The 25,824-nt window shown below is 57.0% G+C and overlaps 2 protein-coding genes across 14 annotated transcripts in view; one reads left to right on the top strand and one right to left on the bottom strand.

Annotated features, from left to right (window-relative positions):
* The window catches only part of B4GALNT3 (beta-1,4-N-acetyl-galactosaminyltransferase 3), a 105,891-nt gene extending 81,638 nt beyond the window's left edge, over positions 1-24,253 (top strand). For 2 of the 7 annotated variants that reach the window (XM_005569728.5, XM_065523525.2), the window contains exons 4-20: positions 694-789; positions 1,236-1,326; positions 1,719-1,819; positions 3,524-3,591; positions 5,383-5,461; positions 5,590-5,656; positions 7,052-7,195; positions 8,326-8,435; positions 9,437-9,537; positions 12,921-12,982; positions 13,668-14,451; positions 16,657-16,976; positions 17,699-17,852; positions 18,104-18,176; positions 18,575-18,728; positions 19,352-19,478; positions 22,009-24,253. In XM_005569728.5, the coding sequence (XP_005569785.3) occupies positions 694-789; positions 1,236-1,326; positions 1,719-1,819; positions 3,524-3,591; positions 5,383-5,461; positions 5,590-5,656; positions 7,052-7,195; positions 8,326-8,435; positions 9,437-9,537; positions 12,921-12,982; positions 13,668-14,451; positions 16,657-16,976; positions 17,699-17,852; positions 18,104-18,176; positions 18,575-18,728; positions 19,352-19,478; positions 22,009-22,117 (2,640 nt within the window). In that variant the 3' untranslated portion in view covers positions 22,118-24,253. Of the gene's footprint in view, positions 1-693; positions 790-1,235; positions 1,327-1,718; positions 1,820-3,523; positions 3,592-5,382; positions 5,462-5,589; positions 5,657-7,051; positions 7,196-8,325; positions 8,436-9,436; positions 9,538-12,920; positions 12,983-13,667; positions 14,457-16,656; positions 16,977-17,698; positions 17,853-18,103; positions 18,177-18,574; positions 18,729-19,351; positions 19,479-22,008 lie in introns of all 7 variants that reach the window. The other 5 variants (XR_012419837.1, XR_012419838.1, XR_281686.5 and 2 more) reach the window with 5 other exon arrangements.
* Positions 24,254-25,041: 788 nt separating this feature from the next.
* The window catches only part of NINJ2 (ninjurin 2), a 96,647-nt gene continuing 95,864 nt past the window's right edge, over positions 25,042-25,824 (bottom strand). For all 7 annotated transcript variants that reach the window (XM_005569730.5, XM_015430211.4, XM_074006014.1 and 4 more), the window contains one exon: positions 25,042-25,412. In XM_005569730.5, coding sequence (XP_005569787.1) covers positions 25,330-25,412 — 83 coding nt within the window. In that variant the 3' untranslated portion in view covers positions 25,042-25,329. The remainder of the gene's footprint in view (positions 25,413-25,824) is intronic.

Consider the following 25,824-nt stretch of genomic DNA (forward strand, 5'->3'; position numbering starts at 1 on the left):
TAGCCCTTTCTGGGGAAGGGGGCCTTCTGCTCTGGGCCTCCAAGCCCAGTCCTACAGAGGAGAGAGGGGATCCGACCCGACTGGCACTGTCCCGAGGCTGTCCCAGGAACGGCTTGCTCAGAATGAGTCTTGGAGGCCTCCGAGAGCTGTGGGAGACCGAGATGCTGGCAAGCCCAGATGGGCCCCAGCTCCCTCCTGCGGTGCCTCCCAGCTGCTTCCCAAGGGGAGCCAGAAGCGTGGAGACCCCTGGGTAGATAGGGTTTCACAGGCAGACAGCTGTGGAGCTTTCCTCTCCTCAGGCATCAGGGACGGGGAGGGGAGCAGAGCAAGTCTTCCCTGAGACCCCAGCAGGCTCCTCCTAGTTCCCTGTCCTCTCAGCTATTCTCTCACAACCGTTGCCCCCCTTGCCTGAGGCATGAAAACCAGCCCCCTTCCTGCATGGGAGGACCAGGGAGAGTATGTGCATGTGCGTGCACGGCCAGAGCAGACCTTGTCCTCAAGGCCAGGCCGTGGGGTGAACATCAGCACCAGGTTCCTGAAATAAGTGCCAGGTGCTGGGCTAGGAATGGGATAGAGTGGGCCGGACCCGCACAGTGAGAGGAGCACTGGCCCCTCTCTGCCCAGCCTCCCGGAGCTGAGGAGCTGGGGCGGGCATGGGGTGCTCACACTCACCACGGTGCCTCCACCCTGCAGTTCCGGGGCCGTGCCAACCTGCACGTGTTTGAGGACTGGTGTGGCAGCTCTATCCAGCAGCTCAGGAGGAACCTGCATTTCCCGCTGTACCCCCACGTGAGTGCCTGAAGGCTGCCGTGCCCACCTCCCTCCACACCTGCCTCCTCTGCCCACTTGTCTCGCATCTTTCCTTGCTTCTTTTCTGGTCCATATTTTCTCCTTTATCTTTTGAGCTCTCTTTTTGTCTGCCCATAATAGTTCCCTTGTTTCCTTCCTAGGGATTCTTTCAATTTCATCTTCTGCATCATTTCTGTTTCAGACTCTCTGGCTCACAATATAGTATACCCAGGGCCACCATGTACAGTTGTGCTGGTTGTGCACTGTACAGGTCTCCTGGACAAAGAGGCAAATGGGAGCTGACATTGAGCCGGCACTCCACTCACGAAGCCACAGCCCTGGTCCCTCCTGTCATAGTCCCCTCCTAGTCTTCCCACCAGCCCTGGGTGGACCGACTTCCTCTTCCCTCTTCTGGGTAACTGTTTCCTTCCCCTTTCTTGGCATAGATCCGCACAACCCTGAGGAAGCTGGCCGTGTCCCCCAGATGGACCAACTATGGCCTCCGCATCTTTGGCTACCTGCACCCTTTCACTGACGGTGAGGCCAGCCCAAAACCCATCCTTCTTCCCGCTCTAGAGTGCTGCCCGGGACCCAAAGACCACCACACAAGGCTACGGGTAGACGGGACTAACTTCCTGTTAGTCCCCCCTCAGGGGAGAGGGGAAATCGAGTCACACCGAGGTCTCGTCCAACTCCCACAGGCTGCTGCTTCGCTCCCTGGTTTGTAGCCTGGAACCAGCTCCTCTCTCTCTATAAGTCTTTTCCATCTTCACACTGTCTCCCAGGATGTAGAGACCCCCACTTAACAGAGAGGCAAGCCACGGCATCCAGCCCTGGAGGGAATTTAATTGCTAAGACACTCGGAAAAGCCTCCGGCTTTTTATGCTGATGCCCTCCTTGCTCATCTGGAAACTCTCCCCGCTGCCCAGGGAAAATCCAGTTTGCCATTGCTGCTGATGACAACGCGGAGTTCTGGCTGAGCCTCGATGACCAGGTCTCAGGCCTCCAGCTGCTGGCCAGTGTGGGCAAGGTAGGGCCAGCTCAGCCCCGGGCCCTCCCATCTGTTCCTGGGGCCTGTTCATTGAGTCCGCCAGCAGCCGCTCATTACCGTAGCATCTCTGGTGTGACAGCAGGGAAGAAGGGGTGGAAAGGAAGTCTCCTCCCTCACCCCTACCCCTCTACGAAGGGATAAACTGAGGATGGGGAGGAGCGAGGAGTGGGGAGGTGAGTGGAATAAGGAGGAGCGAGGAGTGGGGAGGAGCGAGGAGTGGGGGAGGAGTGGGGAGGTGAGTGGAATAAGGAGGAGCGAGGAGTGGGGAGGAGCGAGGAGTGGGGGAGGAGTGGGGAGGTGAGAGGAGTGGGGAGGAGTGGGGAGGTGAGAGAAGTGGGGAGGAGGGAGGAGTGGGGAGTGGGGAGGAGTGGGGAGGGGAGGAGTGGGGAGGTGAGAGGAATGGGGAGGAGTGGGGAGGAGGGAGGAGTGGGGAGGTGAGAGGAATGGGGAGGAATGAGAAGTGGGGAGGAGTGAGGAGTGGGGAGGTGAGGAATGGGGAGGAGTGAGGAGGTGAGAGGAGTGGGGAGGAGTTGGGAGTTAGGTGTGGGGAGTTGTGGGAAAGTGGGGAGTGAGGAGGGAAAGGTGGGAAGGAGTGGGGAGGAGGGAGTGAGGAAGGGGAAGTAGGGAAGGGAAGAAGAGTAAGGAGTGGGGAGGAGGGAGGAGAACGGGGGTGTAGGGAGAAAGGGGTTAGTTGGAGGGAAGAGGAGTAAGGAGTGGGGAAGGGGGAGGAGGAAGAGTGGAAAAAGGGAGGAGTTGGGAGTAACGAGTGGGGAGGAATGGGGAGTGGGGAGGAGTGGGGATTGGGGAGGTGAGAGGAGTGGGGAGGAGTTGGGAGTTAGGTGTGGGGAGTTGTGGGAAAGTGGGGAGTGAGGAGGGAAAGGTGGGAAGGAGGAGGGAGGAGGAGGGAGAGAAAGGAAGGCGGAGTGGGGAGGGGGGAAGAGGAGTAAGGAGTGGGGAGGAGGGAGGAGAATGGGGGTGTAGGGAGAAGGTGGGAGTTGGAGGGAAGAGGAGTAAGGAGTGGGGAAGGGGTAGGAGGAGGAGTGGAAAAAGGGAGGAGTTGGGAGTAACGATTGGGTTGTGGGGAGGAGTGGGGAGGTGGGAAGGAGTGGGGAGGATGGAGGAGGAGGGAGAGAAAGAGGAAGGGGGAGGGAGAGGGGGAAAAGGAGTAAGGAGTGGGGAGGAGGGAGGAGAACGGGGATGTAGGGAGGAGGGGGGAGTTGGGGGGAAGAGGAATAAGGAGTGGGGAGGAGGGAAGAGAAGGGGGGTATAGGGAGGAGGGGAGTTGGGGGGAAGAGGAGGAGTGGGAAAAGGGAGGAGTTGGGAGTAACGAGTAAGGAGGAGTGGGGCAGGGAGTGCGGACGGGGAGGAGCGGGGAGCGAGTCTGAGGCTGGGGAAAGGCCCCGGCGATCCGGCTGTGGGGGCCCAGCCGCAGCATCTTTGGGGCCCTCCGGCTGCTCTGCTCCGGCCTCGTAGCAAGGCGGGCGCCTCTTGCGTGGGCAACACTCACCCTCCTCCACTCTTTTCTGTTTTCTCTCCTACCACTCTCCTCTTGCTCCTCTTCCTCCCTCTTTTTCTCACTTTTCTCCTTTCTTCTCCCTCCTGGTCTCTGCACTCACCGCCTCGGGCCTCCTGTTTGCTCTGTGCGTCCCTCCTTCCCTCCGCTTCTCCCTTCCACGCCTCCAGACTGGGAAGGAATGGACGGCCCCTGGAGAGTTTGGGAAATTTCGGAGCCAGATTTCCAAGCCGGTGAGGTGAGTGAGGGTCAGGGCAGGCCTCGTGCGCGCCTCAGTGCGGAGGCCGGTGGTGGTGGAGCCGGCTGTACCCCGTCTGCCCCCGGCTGTACCCCGTCTGCCCCCGGCTGTACCCCGTCCGCCCCCCGGCCGCCTGCGCCACGCGTTCGAGGCCACCGGGTCTCTGGCTCGGCACCCACTGGCCCACCTTCCTCGTGTCACAGATGGGGAAACTGAGGCCCGGAAGGCGGGGACTCATTGCAGGTCACACAGCTTTTTTTTTTTGGCCCATCCTTCCTCATGTCACAGATGGGGAAACTGAGGCCCAGAAGGCCAAGACTCATTGCAGGTCACACAGCTATTTTTTTTTTTTTTTCTGAGTCTCTGTCGCCCAGGCTGGAGTGCAGTGGCCGGATCTCAGCTCACTGCAAGCTCCGCCTCCCGGGTTCCCGCCATTCTCCTGCCTCAGCCTCCCGGGTAGCTGGGACTACAGGCGCCGCCACCTCGCCCGGCTAGTTTTTTGTATTTTTAGTAGAGACGGGGTTTCACCGTGTTAGCCAGGATGGTCTCGATCTCCTGACCCCGTGATCCGCCCGTCTCGGCCTCCCAAAGTGCTGGGATTACAGGCTTGAGCCACCGCGCCCGGCCCGCACCGCTGTTCAGTGACCCCCGGGACTGGAAAACGGGTCTCCTTGCTCCCAGTCCTCGCGCTCCCCTTTTCTCCACACCGACGGCAGCCTGGACACGGCTCTGACCCGGCTGCAGGGAGCTGCCCGCGGTGACCCCGGTCGGCCCGGCCGGGAGAGGAATCGCTTTTGCTGGCGGGGAGGGGCGCGTGGCCCGGCCTCAGAGCGCCCCCTGCTGGCCCGCGCGTGCTGACGCAGGCGGGAGGAGCACGCGTTGCTGACGCTGGGAAGGACTTGGCCTGGGCGGGGAGAGGCTGGGGGGGTGAGAGGCGGGGAGAGGCGGGAAGAGGGGAGAGACGGGGAGAGGGGAGAGACGGGGAGAGGGGAGAGGCGGGGTGCAGACACAGCTAGAAGGAAGGAATACGCTCTAATGCTCGACAGCACAATAGGGCGACTGTAGTAACAACGATGTATTGTATATTTCCCAACAACGGGAGAAAAGGATTTGGAATATTCCCAAAACATAGAATGCCAAGTGCTCGAGGTGGGTGATGGGATCCTAAATGCCCTGACTTGATCCTTACTCATCCTATGCATGCAACAAAACACCGTGTGCACCCCATAAATCTGCACAAGCATTACGTGTCAATAAAAATGCATTTAAACATTTTAAGGAGACCATCTCCCTTGCAAAGGGCGCTCACATGCCGGCTGCGAGTGGACGCTCCGTGTGGAGCTCCGCACCTAGTGCACGGCCCTGGGGCAGGCCTGCCGTGGAATCCCACCACCGCCACTCATCACCTGGTGACTCAGGCAAACTGGCCAAACCTTCTGTGCCTCTGTTCTCCTCTACGAACAAGGATTACGTGAGGTCACATACAGAAAGCATTTAGAACAGCATCTGCCACAGTCTCTGCGCTCCGAAGGCTTCTGTTACCGTTCTTTGGGTTCTTCCTGTCATCCTGTGGAGTGGTTACTCTGATTATGCTCATGTCACCGAGAGAAAACAGCTCACTCTGTTAGCAAGTGGTAGAGTGGGGGCTCGAACCTAGGCAGTGAACTCCTGGGGTTCTAAGAGCAAGGAGAAGGGATGAGGAAGTTTAAGGTGCTGCGAGGGGATGGGACAGAGCCGCGACCCCGGGGCCCACGGAGACAGCGTTTGCTTTCCTGCCCTCTCTCCTGCCAGCCTGTCAGCCTCCCACAGGTACTACTTCGAGGTGCTGCACAAGCAGAATGAGGAGGGCACCGACCACGTGGAAGTTGCGGTGAGTTTGCTGCTGCTCCTGCCTCTCCCAGCTCAGTTCCTGGCACTCGTCTCCCCTTGTCCCTTGACCCCTGTTGGAAATCCAGCCACCTCCCACCTTCTGCATCTACCCTCTGTCTTCTCTTCCAGTGGCGACGGAATGACCCTGGAGCCAAGTTCACCATCATTGACTCCCTCTCCCTGTCCCTCTTCACAAGTGAGTAGGCTCTGGCCCTGCCCTGGAGATGGAGGCCAGGTGGGGCCAGCCTACCCTGGGGGACTTGGCAGGGGTGGAGGGGAGGAGGGAAGCTTGAGATGCTTGGGACACGGGTATGAAGGGGTCCAGAAAAGAGTGGGACCTTATGACCAGGAGTCCTTAACTCCCCAGGGTCAGTGACCCCTTTGAGAACCTGCTAGAAGCTCTCTGAGCCCTTGCCTCAGAAAAATGCCTTTGTCCACCCACCCACACACAACATTTTGAATACAGCTTCAAGGGAGTCCAGAGACTGTCAGGCTCACACCAGATTCAAAAACTCTGAGGCTGAGTGTGGTGGCTCACACCTGTAATCCCAGCACTTTGGGAGGCCAAGGTAGGAGGAGTTCGAGACCAGCCCAGACAACATAGCGAGATCTCATCTCTACAAAAAATTAAAAAATTAACTGGGTGTAGTGGCTCATGCCTGTAGTCACAGCTACTGGGAAGGATCAACTGAGCCCAGGAGTTTGAATCTGAAGCTGCAGTGAGCTGTGATTGGATCACTGCACTCCAGCCTGGACAACAGAGCAAGACCCTGTCTCAAAAGCAAAACAAAACAAAACCCTGTTTTACAGATAAGGTAACCATGGTTCTTGCAGAGCCATAGCCAGGGCAGAGGAAACCTTTTCACCTGCCTTCAATGTGCAGGAAGTGACCTCTTTCTTCAGTGGCATTTTCCATTTCGTATCGTTTCCCCAGTGAGACTCCCAGCCAGAGGTCCCACTGAAAAACATGCCATCCACAGGCCTCCGTGGCAGGTGTAGACAGATGCGTGAACCCGGGAGACAGACAGCAAAGCAGCAGCCAGCCCCCCACCCCCCTTCTCTGTGGCTTGCTTTAACCTGGACACTGAAACTAGATCACCTGGTTTCAAACTCAGCTTGGCCACCCATCCATTGTATGATGTTGGGCAAATGACTTAGATTCTCTGTGCCAAAGTTCCTCATCTGTAAACTAGGAATCATAGTAGTACGGAAGGCATGTGGTGCTTTTAGAGATTAGATGGGTTAATATTTGGGATATTCTTAGAGCAGGGCCTGGCTTATTATTAAGTGCTCTGTAAATGTTCAATAAACTAGGCGTACATAATGACAAATTTCTAGCAGTCCGCAGTAACACATTTTCAAAAAGAGGTGTCGTTTTCCAAGTACACGACACAGTCATGTGGGTCAGCCATGGGACCGGCAGAGGGGGCCAAAGGGAGCTGAATCGTGAAGCCACCGCTGTGGCGGGAGCCAGAGAGAGGCCGCTGGAATCACGAGCCCCGTCTGCATCTCTTCCCTCACCTTCAAGGGCAGTGGGCTGCTGTGCTCCAGGCCCCACAGCCTCCTGCTGTTCTTTCCTCCCTGCGCTCAGATGAGACGTTCCTACAGATGGATGAGGTGGGCCACATCCCACAGACAGCAGCCAGCCACGTGGGCTCCTCCAACGCTCTTCCCAGGGACGAGCAGCCGCCCGCGGACATGCTTCGGCCTGACCCCCGGGACACCCTCTACCGAGGTAAGGCCTCGGCCAGCGCTTGGCATCCCGTCTGGGGACACCGCACTGCCAGGTCCGCTGCTGATGGTGGAGAAGACTTGAGAGACCCGTCACAGTATCCCAAACACCGTAGTACCTTTTATTTTCCTTATAAAATAGAACATGTATACGGAAAAGAGAGTATGTAAATACGTGTGAAAATATTTACGTGTAATTTTACAATTCTGCCTGTCATGACAGAGCGTACGTTTGTGGAACCACCACCCACGAGAAGAAATAGAATTAGAACCCGGAAGGTCCCCCGCACATCCCTTCCCAATCTCACGTGTCCTTGCCTCTTACTGGATTCCAGCTCTTGTCCCTTCCCGATCTCACGTGTCCTTGCCTCTTACTGGATTCCAGCTCTTGTCCCTTCCCAGTCTCACGTGTCCTTGCCTCTTACTGGATTCCAGCTCTTGTCATCCAAGGAGAGAAATAATGTTGACACCACAGTGTTAAAGTCTCATGCGTTTTTCCTCTTGGGAGTGTTTACATTTTAAAAGATGGCAAAGATGGCCAGGCATGGTGGCTCATTCCTGTCATCCTGGCACTTCGGGAGGCTGAGGCAGGAGGATCGCTTGAGCCCAGGAGGTTGAGGCTGCAGTGAGCTGTGATTGAACCACTGCACTCTGGCCTGGGCGACAGAGTGAGATCCTGTCTCAAAAAAAAAAAAAAAAAAAAAAAAAAAAAGGAAAGAAAAAAAAGACAAAGTTTCTTTACTCCTCACCCCTCTCAAAAAAAATGACAACTGGCGCTAAGGGGATGTTCAGCCCATGGTAGGAAATCCGGTTATTGGTCCTGCATGAGGGAGGAGCCTATCTGGCCTCTTAGAACTTTCTAGACCTTACTGAGGCTATCCCTGCAGTGACTCTAAAGTCAAACTGTGCCTTGGACCTGGGGCTGTGTCCTGAGTCCTCTGCTGCCAGGGTGCTCCTCAAACGGCCCTGCTCCAGGTCCGTGGGGCAGCCTCCGGCTGGCAGCCTCAGCCACAGACATTGGCAGACCACAGCTGCCCCTTGCGGATACAGAAAGGGCCCTACTCGGGGCAGAAGCTTCAGCCCCAGTTTCCGGGCCCACCCTCACCCTCATTCCTCTTCCTCCACCGTCCTCAGTGCCTCTGATCCCCAAGTCGCGTCTCCGCCACGTCCTGCCCGACTGTCCCTACAAACCCAGCTACCTGGTGGACGGGCTCCCTCTGCAGCGCTACCAGGGACTCCGGTTTGTAAGTCTTGCCTGGGTCGTGGCGAGCGGGGCCGGCAGAGGGATCGCTGCCTGTGACTGGGAGGGGAGGTGGTGAGGCTGCCTTTCCCGTCTTCCTGACATCCCATCCCACCAGATAGGACGGCCTCACAGGTCCCTGGGCTGGGAAGAACTCGCACTCCCGGATGGACTGGCCCGAATGGTCTGTCCATCAGAGCCTGCTCGTGGGTGCTCTGCCTCAGGCCCCCCACACACACACCACCTCTGCCCCAGTGATGGTATCAGGCGGCCTGGCTGAGGCTTCTTACGCGTCCTGCTCCGAGGACCACACAACCCTACCCTGCCTGGTCAGTCCCGCCAGCCAGTCAGCCGGCAGGACTTCCTAAACCCGGAGACCAGGCACTGGGGGAAAAAGAACTATGGAGGGGAAGTTAGCTTTAAAGAACCCGGAACCCATGTCGAAGCCAGACGGGCAGGGTGGCCACTCTCCTGTCCATCCAGATTTAGAGATGATTGTAAGGAAGAGCTGGAGGGCAGAAGAAAGAGGTCAGGAGGCATGGCCAGGTCAGAGAATGGCTGGGGTGTAATTGAGAAGTTCTTTGGTGGTGGTGACCACAAGCTATGCTTAAGGGGGGCAAAGGAAGCAGTGAGGTAAATAAGAAGAGGGGTTGTTCTAGGACTGTGGGAGGTTACAGGTAAAGGCTCAGAGGTTTCAGGAGAGGATCAGGTGTCAGAGGGAGGAAGAAATGGTTTTGGCTGAAGCTGAGGGATGGGAGCTGGTTCAGGAGAGATGTGGACCAGGGGCTTGACTCGGGTTGCATTTGGTCCACAGAGCCCAGGAGAGCTGGCATAACGAGTGGCATGAAAGCCCCATCTGCATCGCCAAACGTTTCATTCAGCGCTCAGAGCAGCCCTTCTCTCCCTGGCAAGGGCGGGTCCCCCGCGGCCCTGTGTGATCCCAGGCGGGGTAGCCTTCCCAGGATCTCACTCTCTGACCCCTGCTGCTGATTTTTCCGCTTCCAGGTTCATCTGTCTTTTGTTTACCCCAATGACTATACCCGCCTGAGCCACATGGAGACCCACAATAGATGCTTCTACCAGGAAAACGCCTACTACCAAGACAGGTGAGACACACTGAGTGGGGAAGGAGGTGGCTTTGCAGGAGGCTCTGCAGGAGCCAGGGGAGCGCCTGGACCAGAGTGGCCGTGGTGGCATCCCAGCCCAACCAGTCTTGGCTCTTGCTCTTCTGAGTACTACACACACACACACACACACACACACACACCGCTCACCCAGCCTCCTTCCTACACACACACACACCGCTCACCCAGCCTCCTTCCTACACACACACACACCGCTCACCCAGCCTCCTTCCTACACACACACACACCGCTCACCCAGCCTCCTTCCTACACACACACACCACTCACCCAGCCTCCTTCCTACACACACACACCGCTCACCCAGCCTCCTTCCTACACACACACACACACCGCTCACCCAGCCTCCTTCCTACACACACACACACCGCTCACCCAGCCTCCTTCCTACACACACACACACACCACTCACCCAGCCTCCTTCCTACACACACACACCGCTCACCCAGCCTCCTTCCTACACACACACACCACTCACCCAGCCTCCTTCCTACACACACACACACCGCTCACCCAGCCTCCTTCCTACACACACACACACACACCACTCACCCAGCCTCCTTCCTACACACACACACACACCACTCACCCAGCCTCCTTCCTACACACACACACCACTCACCCAGCCTCCTTCCTACACACACACACACCGCTCACCCAGCCTCCTTCCTACACACACACACACACCACTCACCCAGCCTCCTTCCTACACACACACACCACTCACCCAGCCTCCTTCCTACACACACACACACCGCTCACCCAGCCTCCTTCCTACACACACACACACACCGCTCACCCAGCCTCCTTCCTACACACACACACACACCGCTCACCCAGCCTCCTTCCTACACACACACACACACCGCTCACCCAGCCTCCTTCCTACACACACACACACCACTCACCCAGCCTCCTTCCTACACACACACACACCGCTCACCCAGCCTCCTTCCTACACACACACACACCGCTCACCCAGCCTCCTTCCTACACACACACACACCGCTCACCCAGCTTCCTTCCTACACACACACACACCACTCACCCAGCTTCCTTCCTACACACACACACACCACTCACCCAGCTTCCTTCCTACACACACACACACCACTCACCCAACCTGCTTCCTACACACACACACACCACTCACCCAGCTTCCTTCCTACACACACACACACCACTCACCCAACCTGCTTCCTACACACACACACACACCGCTCACCCAGCCTCCTTCCTACACACACACACACACACCGCTCACCCAGCCTCCTTCCTACACACACACACACCACTCACCCAGCCTCCTTCCTACACACACACACACCGCTCACCCAGCCTCCTTCCTACACACACACACACCGCTCACCCAGCCTCCTTCCTACACACACACACACCACTCACCCAGCCTCCTTCCTACACACACACACACCGCTCACCCAGCCTCCTTCCTACACACACACACCACTCACCCAGCTTCCTTCCTACACACACACACACCACTCACCCAGCCTCCTTCCTACACACACACACACCACTCACCCAGCTTCCTTCCTACACACACACACACCACTCACCCAGCTTCCTTCCTACACACACACACACCGCTCACCCAGCCTCCTTCCTACACACACACACACCGCTCACCCAGCCTCCTTCCTACACACACACACCACTCACCCAGCTTCCTTCCTACACACACACACACCACTCACCCAGCCTCCTTCCTACACACACACACACCGCTCACCCAGCCTCCTTCCTACACACACACACACCGCTCACCCAGCCTCCTTCCTACACACACACACCACTCACCCAGCCTCCTTCCTACACACACACACCGCTCACCCAGCCTCCTTCCCACACACACACACACCGCTCACCCAGCCTCCTTCCTACACACACACACCACTCACCCAGCCTCCTTCCTACACACACACACACCGCTCACCCAGCCTCCTTCCTACACACACACACACCGCTCACCCAGCTTCCTTCCTACACACACACACACCGCTCACCCAGCCTCCTTCCCACACACACACACACCGCTCACCCAGCCTCCTTCCTACACACACACACCGCTCACCCAGCCTCCTTCCCACACACACACACACCGCTCACCCAGCCTCCTTCCTACACACACACACACCGCTCACCCAGCCTCCTTCCTACACACACACACACCGCTCACCCAGCCTCCTTCCTACACACACACACACCGCTCACCCAGCCTCCTTCCTACACACACACACACCGCTCACCCAGCCTCCTTCCTACACACACACACACACACCGCTCACCCAGCCTCCTTCCTACACACACACACCACTCACCCAGCCTCCTTCCTACATACACACACACCACTCACCCAGCCTCCTTCCTACACACACACACACCGCTCACCCAGCCTCCTTCCTACACACACACACACCGCTCACCCAGCCTCCTTCCTACACACACACACACACACCGCTCACCCAGCCTCCTTCCTACACACACACACCGCTCACCCAGCCTCCTTCCTACACACACACACACCGCTCACCCAGCCTCCTTCCTACACACACACACACCGCTCACCCAGCCTCCTTCCTACACACACACACACCGCTCACCCAGCCTCCTTCCTACACACACACACACCGCTCACCCAGCCTCCTTCCTACACACACACACACACACCGCTCACCCAGCCTCCTTCCTACACACACACACCACTCACCCAGCCTCCTTCCTACATACACACACACCACTCACCCAGCCTCCTTCCTACACACACACACACCGCTCACCCAGCCTCCTTCCTACACACACACACACCGCTCACCCAGCCTCCTTCCTACACACACACACACACACCGCTCACCCAGCCTCCTTCCTACACACACACACCGCTCACCCAGCCTCCTTCCTACACACACACACACCGCTCACCCAGCCTCCTTCCTACACACACACACACCGCTCACCCAGCCTCCTTCCTACACACACACACACCGCTCACCCAGCCTCCTTCCTACACACACACACACACACCGCTCACCCAGCCTCCTTCCTACACACACACACCACTCACCCAGCCTCCTTCCTACATACACACACACCACTCACCCAGCCTCCTTCCTACACACACACTACTCACCCAACCTCCTTCTTACACACACACACACACCGCTCACCCAGCCTCCTTCCTACACACACACACACACACCGCTCACCCAGCCTCCTTCCTCCACTCTAGTCTGGGGCAAAACGTCAGACTCCTGCTGAGACTTCCAGCGGAGCCAGGGCTGAGCCCGCAGAGCAGCTGGTGCCAGTGCACACCTCCCTTCGTCCTGCAGGTTCGGCTTTCAGGAGTACATCAAGATTGACCAGCCTGAGAAGCAGGGACCGGAGCAGCCAGGTACAGAGTGAGAGCTGAGGCTTCCAGGTCAGACTGAGAGGGGCGACCATGGTCTGTTTCCAGGGGAAGTTTGGACCATGCCAGCCCCGCCCCTGAGGAGCTCAAGATCCAAATCCCATGACCTCTCCCTTCATGCCCAAGGGAGTGGAGAGCATGACTCTTGCCTCTTCCGTATCCAGGCCCATGTGGAAAATGACACTATTTTTAGCAGCATGCTGGGGTCGGCTGGAGGAGAGTGAGAGCCCGGGGGAGGTTCCTTGGACTGCTGGAGGGGGATCACTGTCCCTGGCGCACCATTTGGGAGGCTCTGATATAGAGAAGCACTGTCTTCTGGGGCCTTTTTTGGGGGATTAGGGCATGGTTGGAACCATCTGTTGGGTCCCTCAGGTGCCGTGCACCTGCCGAGCCTGTGCACCTGCCGAGCACGTGATGCTGTTTATCTCACTCAGTCTTCACACACCCATGGGAGACGCAGTATTGTTCCCTTTGTGCAGATGAAGAAACTGGGGTTAGTTGAAGTTGAGTACCTTGCCCAGGGTCACACAGTAAGTGATAGATTAGAGCCTGGATTCAACCCCAGTCTGGAGCCCCATGGTGCATCACACGTATGATCATCCTCTGTCTTGTATGTCTTGTTTGGAAAGGGTTGGAAACTCCTGACCTGAGGAGTGGTTGTTATTAACAGCAGGTCTTGAGGAAGAGGCCCAGTATGGAGAAGTGGCTGAGGAGACCCCTGCCTCCAACGACCAGAATGCCGGGATGCTCGAGGGAAGACGGACACCTGCCTCCACCCCGGAGCAAGATGTCACCGACTACCACCTCCGAAGCCTGCGGAAACTCCTGGCTCAGCCTCGGGACGGCCTGCCGGCCCCCCTCTCCAAACGGAACTCCACAGTGTCCTTCCCAGGGAGGACCAGCGACATTCCAGCGCGGCAGCCAGAGAAGAGGAAGCAGAAACCCAGCCTTGAGCCCAGCCGAGACACGTGGCCTCCTGGGCACCCTGCGAAGAACCCGCCTCCGATTCGGGGGCCCCGGCCCAAGCCCGCGGGTGACGGCCCCAGGAAGACTCTGGAGCAGTCTCAGTGGCTGAACCAGGTGGAGTCGTACATCGCGGAGCAGAGATGGGGTGACAGGATACGGTCTCCGGCCCCCGGCAGGGGCTGGCACGGGGAGGAGGAAGTGGTGGCAGCCGCAGGCCCGGAAGGACAAGTAGAGGGAGAGGAAGAGGGGGAAGAAGAGGAAGAGGAAGAGGAAGAGGATATGAGTGAGGTGTTCGAGTACGTACCTGTGTTTGACCCGGTAGTAAACTGGGACCAGACCTTCAGTGCCCGGAATCTTGACTTCCAAGCCCTGAGGACTGACTGGATCGATCTGAACTGTAACACGTCTGGCAACCTGCTGCTTCCGGAGCAGGAAGCTCTTGAGGTCACGCGGGTCTTCTTGAAGAAGCTCAACCAGAGGAGCCGGGGGTAAGGTAAAGGGCTCTCCTGGGGCCAGCTGGCCTGGAAGGCAGGGGCCTAGGGACGGCTAGAGGGTCCCCCCGCTGCAGAAACAGCTGGAGCTTCACCCCCAACTCAGGTTCCTGGGAAGGACAAGTGCCCGGGGCCCCTGTCCCTGGAGAGGGTCTTGACCAGGCAGGTCTCTGTCCCACCCTTAGGCAAGGGTCTGAAGTCCTGGGTGCCTGGCCCAGGACATGTGTTGAGGACTGGAAGGACTTGGTCGATGAGATCCCCTCCTCCAAGGAAAGAGTTGGCAAATAGACAAACAGGCAACACAAAGACTAAAAAAATGCAAGACCCTGCATGTGGGCTGGAAGGGCTAGGGCATGATGCCTGACTGGAGTTCTTTGTTTTTCATTCCTGCACCCATTCATTCAACCAATCAACATGTTTTACGATAAAATTTATACACCGTTAAAATCACCATTCTAGGATATACCTTTCAGTGGTTTTAAAAGTGTGTTTACAGTGTTGTGCAGCCATCACCATTGCCAAATTCCAGAACATTTTCGTCACCTTTGAAAGAAACTAAACAGTGGCTCACGCCTGTAATCCCAGCACTTTGGGAAGCCAAGGCGGGCGGATCACTTGAGGTCAGGAGTTTGAGACCAGCTTGACCAACATAGTGAAACCCCGTCTCTACTAAAAATACAAAAATTAGCCGGGCACGGTGGTACACACCTGTATCCCTAGCTATGTGGGAGGCTGAGGCAGGAGAATCCCTTGAACCCGGGAGGTGGAGGTTGCAGTGAACTGAGATCGCACCATTGCACTCCAGCCTGGGTGACAGAGCAAGACCCTGTCTCAAAAAAAAAAAAAAAAAAAAAAAAGAAACCGTATATGTTAGTGGTTACTTCCCATTCCTCCTCTTACCCCCAGTAGTATCTGGCAATAACTACTTTCCTTTCTAGCTCTATGGATTTTCCTATTCTGGACATTTTATACAAATAGAACCATATTATATGTGGCCTTTATATTTGGCTTTTTGTGCTTAGCAGAAAGTTCACTTAGCAAAAGTTTCCTTCATGTTGTAGAATGTATAGAATGCTTGATTCCTCTGTATTGCTGAGTAATATGCTATTGTGTGGATAGACTATGTTTTGTGTTTCCATCCATCAATTGAAGGACATTTGGGTTGTTTCTACTTTTTGACTATTGCAAATAAAACACTGCAATGAACTTTCATGCATAAGCTTTTATGTGAACATACTTTCGGTTATCTTGGGTATATATCTAGGAGCAGAAGTTCTGGGTCATATGGTGACTCTGTTTAGCATGTTGAGGAACTGCCACTCTGCTTTTCGAATCCACTGCATCATTTCACATCAGCAGTGTATGAAGATTCCAGTTTTCCTACGTCCTTATCAACACTTGTTTCTTTTCATTTCATTGGTTTTATTTTTTATTTTTATTTTTATTTATTTATATATTTTTTTGAAATGGAGTCTTGCTCTGTCGCCCAGGCTGGAGTGCAGTGGCCGGATCTCAGCTCACTGCAAGCTCCGCCTCCCGGGTTCACGCCATTCTCCTGCCTCAGCCTCCCGAGTAGCCGGGACTACAGGCACCGCCACCTCGCCCAGCTAGTTTTTTGTATTTTTAGTAGAGACGGGGTTTCACCATGTTAGCCAGGATGGTCTCGATCTCCTGACCTTGTGATCCGCCCGCCTTGGCCTCCCAAAGTGCTGGGATTACAGGTGTGAGCCACCGCGCCCGGCATCGTGTTTTGTTTTAGATAGCCATCCTGATGAGTGTGAAATGGTATCACCTTGTGGTTTTGATTTTTATTTCTCTACTGACTAATGATTTAGAGCCAACCAATTGACATTTATCTTGTAACTCCTTTTGTCTTATGGAATGTTGATGCGACCATTTTTATGGAGGTTTCTCAAGGAACCTCTTCAGTGTGACCCCTCTTACTCACCTCATGTGCTTAGAATCTGGGAGCTGTGAGAGACCTTCGAGATCATCACAGTTCAGTAGGTACGTTTTTAAAGACCGAGGCAGCGAACCCCAGAGAGACTGCGAATCTCGCCTGAGGCCCTACAGCCAACCAGTGGCAAAGCTGGGACAAAAACCAGGGTCTCCCGACAATTAGCCTTGCAGGCTTCTGACACAATATGCTACCCTCACAGTGTGGAAAGGAGTTACTCAACCTCCCCACGCTTTCTGCCGTAGGAGGTACCAGCTACAGCGTATTGTGAATGTGGAGAAGCGTCAGGACCAGCTACGTGGCGGCCGCTACCTCTTGGAGCTTGAACTGTTGGAACAAGGCCAGCGTGTGGTGCGGATCTCGGAGTATGTGTCTGCGCGAGGCTGGCAGGGCATCAGCCCAGCTGGTGGCGAGGAGGCCGAGGCCCGGAACCTGCAAGGCCTGGTCTGGGACCCACACAGCCGTCGGAGACAGGTCCTGAATGCCCGGGCGCAAGAACCCAAGCTGTGCTGGCCCCAGGGTTTCTCCTGGAATCACCGAGCCGTCGTCCACTTCGTTGTGCCTGGTGAGCCTCGCGCCGAGCCTCGGCATTCTCAGGGAAGGGGTCCTAGCACTGTCGGGAGCGCCCACGTCTGCTTTCGCTGAGTTGATCCCATAGGCATCATTCTGAGAAAGAGCACCTTATGGTTGAGGAAACTGAGGCTCACAACAGGAAAGTCACTAGTTTAAGGTTATGTGGCTAGGAAATGTTGGTGCTGAAAACAAACCCTGCCTCATAGGCCAGCGCTCGCTCTTTCACACGGGCTTTCAGGGTTGGGGGTGATGACTGGGGTTGCTGGCACGGGGGATGATCGTTGGTCTGGGGAAGAAAGACAGGGAGGTACTTAATGAAGTGATTAGCAGGGTTTTATATGAGAAGGAGGAACACACAACAGGCAGGGGTGTAACAATGGAGATAGCACGACGGGGATAGGACAGGTAACGGTTTCACTAGTAGAACATGGCAGGGCTCCTGATGACGAGCCTCAGCCAAGGCCGCCTCGTGGGCCCCCGTGCCTGGGAGGAGGGTGCGTGGGGAGCAGGATGCAGAGGCCCCCTTAACCGGTGAGCACTCCCTCTGCCTCGTGTGTCTGTGCTGCGTTGCTAATGGTTTTGCAGAGTTGCACTGTCCCCTCAGCCGAGGTCCGACGGGCCCTCCTGACTCACGTGGGAACTGGGAGTGGAGGCCTCAGCCGCTCATCTTTGCCTTGTCTGTGTTTCTCTCTCCTGCCTGACCCCCTGGGGTAGTGAAGAACCAGGCACGCTGGGTACAGCAATTCATCACAGACATGGAAAACCTGTTCCAGGTCACCGGCGACCCACACTTCAACGTCATCGTCACTGACTATAGCAGTGAGGACATGGATGTTGAGACGGCACTGAAGAGGTCCAAGCTGCGGAGGTGAGGGGGACGCCAGCCAGGGGGTGGCTGGGCCGCGTCTGTCCTAAAGTCCTAGGGCTGCTGGGTCCGGGGGAGAGCCAGGAGTCCTGCCCAGCCTTCCTCATTCCTAGCTCTAACTTTTCCCAGAGGGCTCACCTGCCCAGAATCCCTTCTCGGGAGCACACATCATCTCTATTCTGTGCCTGCCAACTTCCTCCGGGGGACCACCACAGCTAAGTCCTGACACTCAGCCCTCTCTCCCCTTCCTGCAGCTACCAGTACGTGAAGCTAAGTGGAAACTTTGAACGCTCAGCTGGACTTCAGGCTGGCATAGACCTCGTGAAGGTAAAGGGCCCGGATGGGGCTTGCAAGATGGAATTAAAGGCTGGTTAAGAGGTAGAGAGACATTTGGGGTGTATGGGGTGGTGAGCCCCTCAGGGAGCACCGGAGTGAGGATGCTGCAGGCCAGTGCCGGGGTGGGATCAGCAGAGCACAGTGGAGCATTTGCCCAGTTGTCCAGGGTCCCTGGAGCCCGTAAAGAGTGGGGAGGAGTCAGAATTCGCTCTGATGGTTAAGAACTATGCTCCGATGTTCAGCACTGTGGATCTCTGCCCAGCAGTTGGTTTTGTGGGAGTTTGTGAATCACTTCAATAGGGAAGACTCTGAGGCTTCTCCTAGAGCGTGGCCTGACCTCCTAGCTCTGGTCTGCAGGGTCTGCTGACCCTGCCCACATCTGTCCCCAGGACCCACACAGCATCATCTTCCTCTGTGACCTCCACATCCACTTCCCAGCTGGAGTCATCGATGCCATTCGGAAGCACTGCGTGGAGGGAAAGATGGCCTTTGCCCCCATGGTGATGAGGCTGCATTGTGGGGCCACCCCCCAGTGGCCTGAGGGTGAGCCCTGCTCAGACTGGGGAGGGAGGAAAGACTTGTCCGATCTTGGCTCTTAACTCCAGAGCTGGGAGCAGTCCTATCTATGAGCGTCAGCATCCTCCTCCCCTGCCCCACCCTGCCCTCCTGTGGCCTTCACTCCCCTGGAAAACTCACCAGACAGGGTCCCCTTGGGCTGAGCTGACAGCCACACAGCAGGTGCAGCAGTGCACACCTCCTGCCTCGTCTTCTCCTTCGTTCATTCATCACACATGTACTAAGCACTGCTGTGTGCCAGATGCTGTGCCCTGTGAGGATCCAAAGATGGAAAGGTAGGCTCCCTGCCCGTGGAAAGGGAAATGAGCAGGTAAACGGACACACAGCTGTGTCTTCAGTGGCTGCCACTGTCCGATCCCTTTGTGGGGCCGTCGTCAGCCCGTGGGCACAGCCTGGAATCACTGCTGAGCCCTGAACCTTAGTTAGGGGGCTTTCCTCCAAAACAGGCGAAGTACTTGTTCAGCTAAGACGGTCTTCAGCCTCCCTCGCCCCCAGCCTCTGACTTTCAGAAGACGCTCTAGGCCTGGAAGCCCCCTTCCTTCCTCCTCCTGCCTCTGGCTCATCTCACCCGAAGCTCCTTCTGTCCACAGGCTACTGGGAGGTGAATGGGTTCGGGCTGCTTGGCATCTACAAGTCTGACCTGGACAGGATTGGGGGCATGAACACCAAGGAGTTCCGAGACCGCTGGGGCGGGGAAGACTGGGAGCTGCTGGACAGGTGACTGGGAAGAGGAGGGCATCCACGAGGCCTGGGAATTCCGTCCCTTCAGGCGCTCTAGGCAGGCAGCCAGGCTACAGCAGCCTGGCCGTCCCCCTCGGCTGCGGAGTCCCAGTGTGTGGTAAAGAGCAGTGAACTCGGACGCCCTCAAATCGCTGGCCTCGCTGGGACTCAGTTTCTCTATTAGAGGGGTGTGATTCGCCCTCTGTCTGTGTCACAGGGTTGGTGTGAAAGTTAACATGCCCGGTACACTGTGTCGCAGGTATATGGAGTGTAGACGTAAACCGTCATGTTCTCAGCACCAGCCAGGGCACTGTGGGAGAGACGGCGTCCTCCCCGGCCCGAGGGGGGCGCACCTGCCTCAGCTGCCGAGCGGGGAGCCCAGAGTTGTGGGATAAGCAGACCTCCCGGCCCGAGGGGGGCGCACCTGCCTCAGCTGCCGAGCGGGGAGCCCAGAGTTGTGGGATAAGCAGACCTCCCGGCCCGAGGGGGGCGCACCTGCCTCAGCTGCCGAGCGGGGAGCCCAGAGTTGTGGGATAAGCAGACCTCCCGGCCCGAGGGGGGCGCACCTGCCTCAGCTGCCGAGCGGGGAGCCCAGAGTTGTGGGATAAGCAGACCTCCCGGCCCGAGGGGGGCGCACCTGCCTCAGCTGCCGAGCGGGGAGCCCAGAGTTGTGGGATAAGCAGACCTCCCGGCCCGAGGGGGGCGCACCTGCCTCAGCTGCCGAGCGGGGAGCCCAGAGTTGTGGGATAAGCAGACCTCCCGGCCCGAGGGGGGCGCACCTGCCTCAGCTGCCGAGCGGGGAGCCCAGAGTTGTGGGATAAGCAGACCTCCCGGCCCGAGGGGGGCGCACCTGCCTCAGCTGCCGAGCGGGGAGCCCAGAGTTGTGGGATAAGCAGACCTCCCGGCCCGAGGGGGGCGCACCTGCCTCAGCTGCCGAGCGGGGAGCCCAGAGTTGTGGGATAAGCAGACCTCCCGGCCCGAGGGGGGCGCACCTGCCTCAGCTGCCGAGCGGGGAGCCCAGAGTTGTGGGATAAGCAGACCTGGCAAAGGTCAGGAAAGACTTTGGGGCCAGCAGAAGAGACAGTGGAGACCACTAAAGGGCAAGAGGATGTCCAGGAGGTGCCGAGTCATGAGACACCAAGGGACCTGGGGGTTTGGAGCAGGAGGAAAGGGTCCATGAGATGAAAAGCCTCAGAGGAGAACAGAGTACAAGCTGCTGCCTTGGCAGGTGGACAAGGAGAGCAAGATTGGGCGGGGACACCGGGCCATGGGTGGTGAGGAGGCGGAGGCCATTCTGTGTGAGGTTCCTTTTTCAAGAAATGTGCTGCCAAGAGAAGGGGCAGAGAGAGGATGCCACCTTGAGATCTGAGCCTTTGAGGAGGGAGCAAAGGAGAAGGGAGGGTGCCCTTCAGAAGGCTCTAAGTGCTGGAACAGCGTCTACAGGAGGTGGACAGGGCGAGGTCAGGAGCACGGGGGGGCAGAACCTTGACACGAAGGCGCTCACTTCTCGAGAGGCAGGACAAAATGCATCCACCAGGTACCAGGTCCCTACACTTGGCAGGCCATCCACATCCGTTACCTTGTTTATTTCTCCCCAGATCTCAGTGAGGTGGGCATCATGATCTCCGTTTTCCAGATGACAAGACTGAGTCTTGAAGAGAAGCTGATAACTTGCCCCAAATCTCACTCACTAAAGTGTTCGAGGCTTGAAAACTAGGTCTATTGTTTTTTCCCGTTGAGGGAAGAAAGAAAAGGAGGGTGACAAACTAAGATAATTTGAGGTGAAAAGGGGGAAGTTAAAGGAACTTAGATAACTGGGATCTCGTAAAAAGGGTCTTAGATCAAAGGAGCTCCCAAGGCAGCTGGAAGCCTTGATTTGGGAAGCCAGGCCCAGCAGTCACCTCCACCTTGATGTTTGTGCTGGGCTTTTGCTGCGATGCACGGCTCCCGTACAGCCCTGAACCTCCTGCCTGTTTGGAGGCTCAGGAATCCAGGTCGGCCACTCTCGGCCCTGCCAGAAGTGCAGGCCTCCCTGTGGGAGGAACACCCTGCAGGCCGCGCATGCAGAAGAGGCACGGGGAGGGCCTGGGCGATGTCCCGGTGCAGCCCTGCCTCCCTCCGTCTGCGACGTGTCCCCTGGAGGCGCCAGTTGTGGGGCACTCAGAGTGTGCCAGGAGCTGTGCTGAGCCCTCAGCATCCATCCTTCTCGTCTTCACCATCTCTGATGTGTATATAGTATGTCCACTGTAACGATAGAATTCTCTATCACACGTTATCCTCTCATTACACGTATGTGATAATCATCCTCCTCCCGGAGATGAGCAGACAGGCCCTGAAAGAAGGCATGACTTACCCAGCCATGCAGCTGGATCCAAACCCAGGCCACCTGGCTTCAAAGCCCACACCCTTCCACTGCACCTGCCTTCCCTGCCCCGTGGGGAGCAAGCAGAGGGTCTGTGGTAGAGGTGGAGGGGCCCCCCGGTGCCTCCTGTGCTTCTGTTGGCTCATCCGGCTCCTCCTCCTCCAGGATCCTCCAAGCCGGCCTGGAAGTGGAGCGTCTCTCCCTCAGGAATTTCTTCCATCACTTCCATTCCAAGCGAGGCATGTGGAGCCGCCGCCAGATGAAGATGCTGTAGCTGGAGGGTGTCTGCTGGGCCCAGCACTCCCTGCTCCTGGATTGGCAGCAGCTCCCCAGGGCCCTGCTGCTGTTCGGGGATGGGGAGTGGGGCGACGGCTGGTCCCCAAGAGGCCTCGAAGCTGACAGCCCACTCCACCTGGAGCTGTCCCCTCACAGAGGCAGGTTCCAGGGCTCCTGTCTCTGCTTCCTGGGCCTTCAGGAGGGAGGAATTTGAGAGAGAGGCCAGAAGGGGCCACCTGCTCAGTTGAGAATGAGGACGGCTCCTGAGAAGGACCGGTCAGGAAGGAGAGATCTGGCTGAGCGACACCATCCTTATCCATGAAGGTACACGCCCGTATCCACCAAGCGCTCCTCACGCCAAGCGCTCCTCACACCAAGCGCTCCTCACACCACGCGCTGACCACCAGACACTCTTCTAGTGGACGTATTTTATTGGGGGGCGGGGATTTTTAAAACAGAAAATCAAAACTGCTGTCCAGAGCGGGGGTGAGGCTGCCACTGAGGGACTGTCCCCACATGCAGACCTCCCACCCACTCCTATGTCCCTTGGGCATTGTCCCTGGCTGCGGGGCTGGTCCCACATGGGGCAGTTCTCTGCTCCACCCTGGGCTCGTGCCTTCCAGAGACACACATCTCCCAGTAGCCACCAAACAGCTGGCCACTGATTAGGGCATTAACCTTCTCCGGATGGCTCACTTCAGACCAGAAGCACAGAACGGGCTGTTTCTGGCGCTTGGGCATTGGGAGGTGGGGAGCTGGTGGGCAATGGGCTTGCCATTCCCTGGCACTGGACATTCAGGCCTGCAGAACAGGCAGGTGACGAAGGCAGGGGAGAGACGCCCTTTCTCCTCCCGGCGTGCCTGTGGGTGAGGCCTCCAGAGAGGACGTGGAGACGAGGTAAAGAGGATGGGGACATAATCTGTCAATTTCCTTAGACCAGAAGCGGGTGGGGGCTGGACAGAAAGGGATGAAAAGGGAAGTGGAAGCCATGAGCCTCACAGTCCAGCTCCGCTGCAGACCTGCCCTTCTGCAGGGAGAGCCCTGGCCCCCCAGCCTTGCGTGGAAGAAGAGGAAAGGGTGTATGGGGGTGAAACCCTGGAGCAGGGACCAGGGTGCAGGATGAGAAGGGCACAGGATGAGAAGGGCGCAGGATGAGAAGGGTGCAGGATGAGAGGTTTGGGGAGGTGAGGACACTGCCCTGAGATATCCCCTGGAAGCAGGGAGAGGAGTGGGGGCAGGAGGAACTGAAGGGTGGGGCGGTTTCAGGGAAAATAGCCCTTGGCCTTTTTAGCCGATGCCACCCTTTCTGTCACCTGGTGACCTTGTACTTCTCTTGCACTAATAACCCCCGGTGCTTTTGTGGCTGGGGGTTTTCCTGTTGCTGCTGCTGCCTCCGCCACTGCTGTGAATTTGTCCATGGTGCATCGGACGCTGGATCTTGAACTCCAGAGTCTGTTTAGGGAGGTGAGCACAGGGCTTGGGGAGGGGTGGCGGGGCCCAGACCACCAGGCCACGGAGCCCCCGCTCCAGGCTGTGGCAGTTCAAACCACAGCGCTGGAGCTGCAGGGTCTGCCCAGCGGGCTCTGCATTCCCCGAGAGCTCGAGTCTGGCAATGGGAGAATGGAGCCCGTGGAGAACCCTTTGGGGATCGGGGAGAATCCCTGCCTCCTTTAAGGAATCATGAAGGACAAAGACTTTTGAGTTACAGGTTGTGGCTTAGGAAGGCCATACTTGCTCCCTGGGCTGTGGCGTTTTCTGTGCCCTGCTGAGGCCGACTGGCCGCTGGAGAAGGATCACGGGGCATAGGCTAGGGCTGCAGTTGGCCAGTGGGGCTGCCAGTTTCTTTCTGGGACCACTCTTGTCCTCGGGCATCGCACTGGAAGGCTGGAACCAGCCCAAACTGCCCGCCTGCTTCACTTCCAACGGCCAGGAGCCAGCCCAGCCTACTACCCTGCCCTCCACCCCTGCACCCTGGGCCAGTGCCTTGCATTTGATGTTTGTTACCTCCACACCATCTGCCTTAAGAGGAAGGGCCGGGCAAGGCCCCTACTTTCTAGAGAAATGTCTTGGGTAGGGGAGGGTGTGGGATGGTGGGAGGGGAAGCATTAAATACAGCAACTTCTTAGAAAAAAAATAAGTGCTTGTCTTTTCCTGTTGCTCTTCACGGATGTAAAGGATTGGGCTGAGGGGCCCAGGTGAGTGCGCCAAGGACCCTCCTACACCACCCTCCACCCTTACAACAAGTGTGGTGCCTGCCGTGTGGGGATGGCCTTCTCTGCACTGTGGTTTACTCAGGAAGAAGACAACGTTGTTCCTGTCTGAGCAGCCCACCGTGTAACAGACCAGGCATTTTCTGTTCGGAAGATTGACGGAGGCTGGTGGTTTTAGCTGAGAAAAGCTATGGCTGCCCTGGGTGGAGAAGGCTAGATATAAAGCCAGAATGGTTCGGTGAGCAGTCGAGAGAAGCCAAGGAACGGCTGCTTCTAAACCGGCAGACCGTCTAAAAATCATTTCTGTTTGAGCTGGCAGTGCTCTGCTAATGCTTTGCAGGTGCAGATCTACCTTCCTTATTACATTTGGCCCAGGCAAAGGTTAAAGTGAGTTTGCAGTCCTTAAACACATGCCTAAGGGAAGCTGTGACTGAAAGCGAGAATAGCTTACAGCAGGTTCATGGAGAAGATTGTGCATGTGTGCGTCCATCTGCAATGGACTCATCTACAGCGGATGCGGCAGATGACAATAAGCCCATCTGGGCCAGGAACACTGTGGCTCCGAGCAGAACCCACAGAGGAGGGAGTAATTTAAAAGCCTTCCCACCCTCCAGCCCTGAGGTTTACGCTCTTCAGCCCTCTCCAAGGCACAGAGGGAGACCAGCCTGGATGCCTAAGCCTGCAGGACTAGACAAATACGTGGACTCGAGAGTAGATTTGAAGAAACCTTTATAGATATAGATTCCATTTTACAGAAAGGGAAAACTGAGGCCTAGAGCAGTAGGGTAGAGTCAGAACCAGAGTCCTTAAGCTGGGCAGACTTGGCCTTCGACAGACATGCCTTAGGTCCAGGGTTGCTACCAGGGAGGTATGGCTGGCAGTACCTGCATCTGAGCTCAGGACTCCAGACTAAGATGGAAATCCCTCAGACCAATAACAAAAAAATCACTTTTTAACTCAGGTGCTGTGGGTAGGGAGCAAGGGCAGCTCTACTGTCCTTTCAGAAGCTCTCCTGGGCTGTGGACAGTGCCCATGAGCCTGGCAGATCACGGAGGAAGGAGGTAGGAGTTCCAGGCCCAGTACCTGTTGGGGAAGCAGAGAAGAGGCAATGAGGAGGGCAGGCCAGATCGGTGCCCCTCAACCTTCAGCGTGCCCAGGGTGCACCTGGCCACCTTCCTCATGCACGTGCCTGCAGCCCATCTGGAGCACAGCCTGAGATGCTGCCTTTCCAGCAAGCTTCTGAGTGGTTTGTGGATGCCGCTGGCCCAGGGACCACAGTCAGTAGCAAAGGCTGCTAGACAATGGCAGGGAGAAATTCCCCATCTCCACCTTTCCTTTCGCCGGAGGGGCAGACTTAACCACTAATGGCATCGCCTCTACCCTGTCCCAGACCGTGGGAGACCCTGAGCCAGGAACCGAGAGCTGCCCTTTAACACAGCAATGGGGCTTTGTGCAGGCCTTGCCGAGGCCAGGCTCTTGCAAATCCCCTCCTTGC

Source organism: Macaca fascicularis, chromosome 11, assembly GCF_037993035.2.
Source record: "Macaca fascicularis isolate 582-1 chromosome 11, T2T-MFA8v1.1".
NCBI lineage: Eukaryota > Metazoa > Chordata > Mammalia > Primates > Cercopithecidae > Macaca > Macaca fascicularis.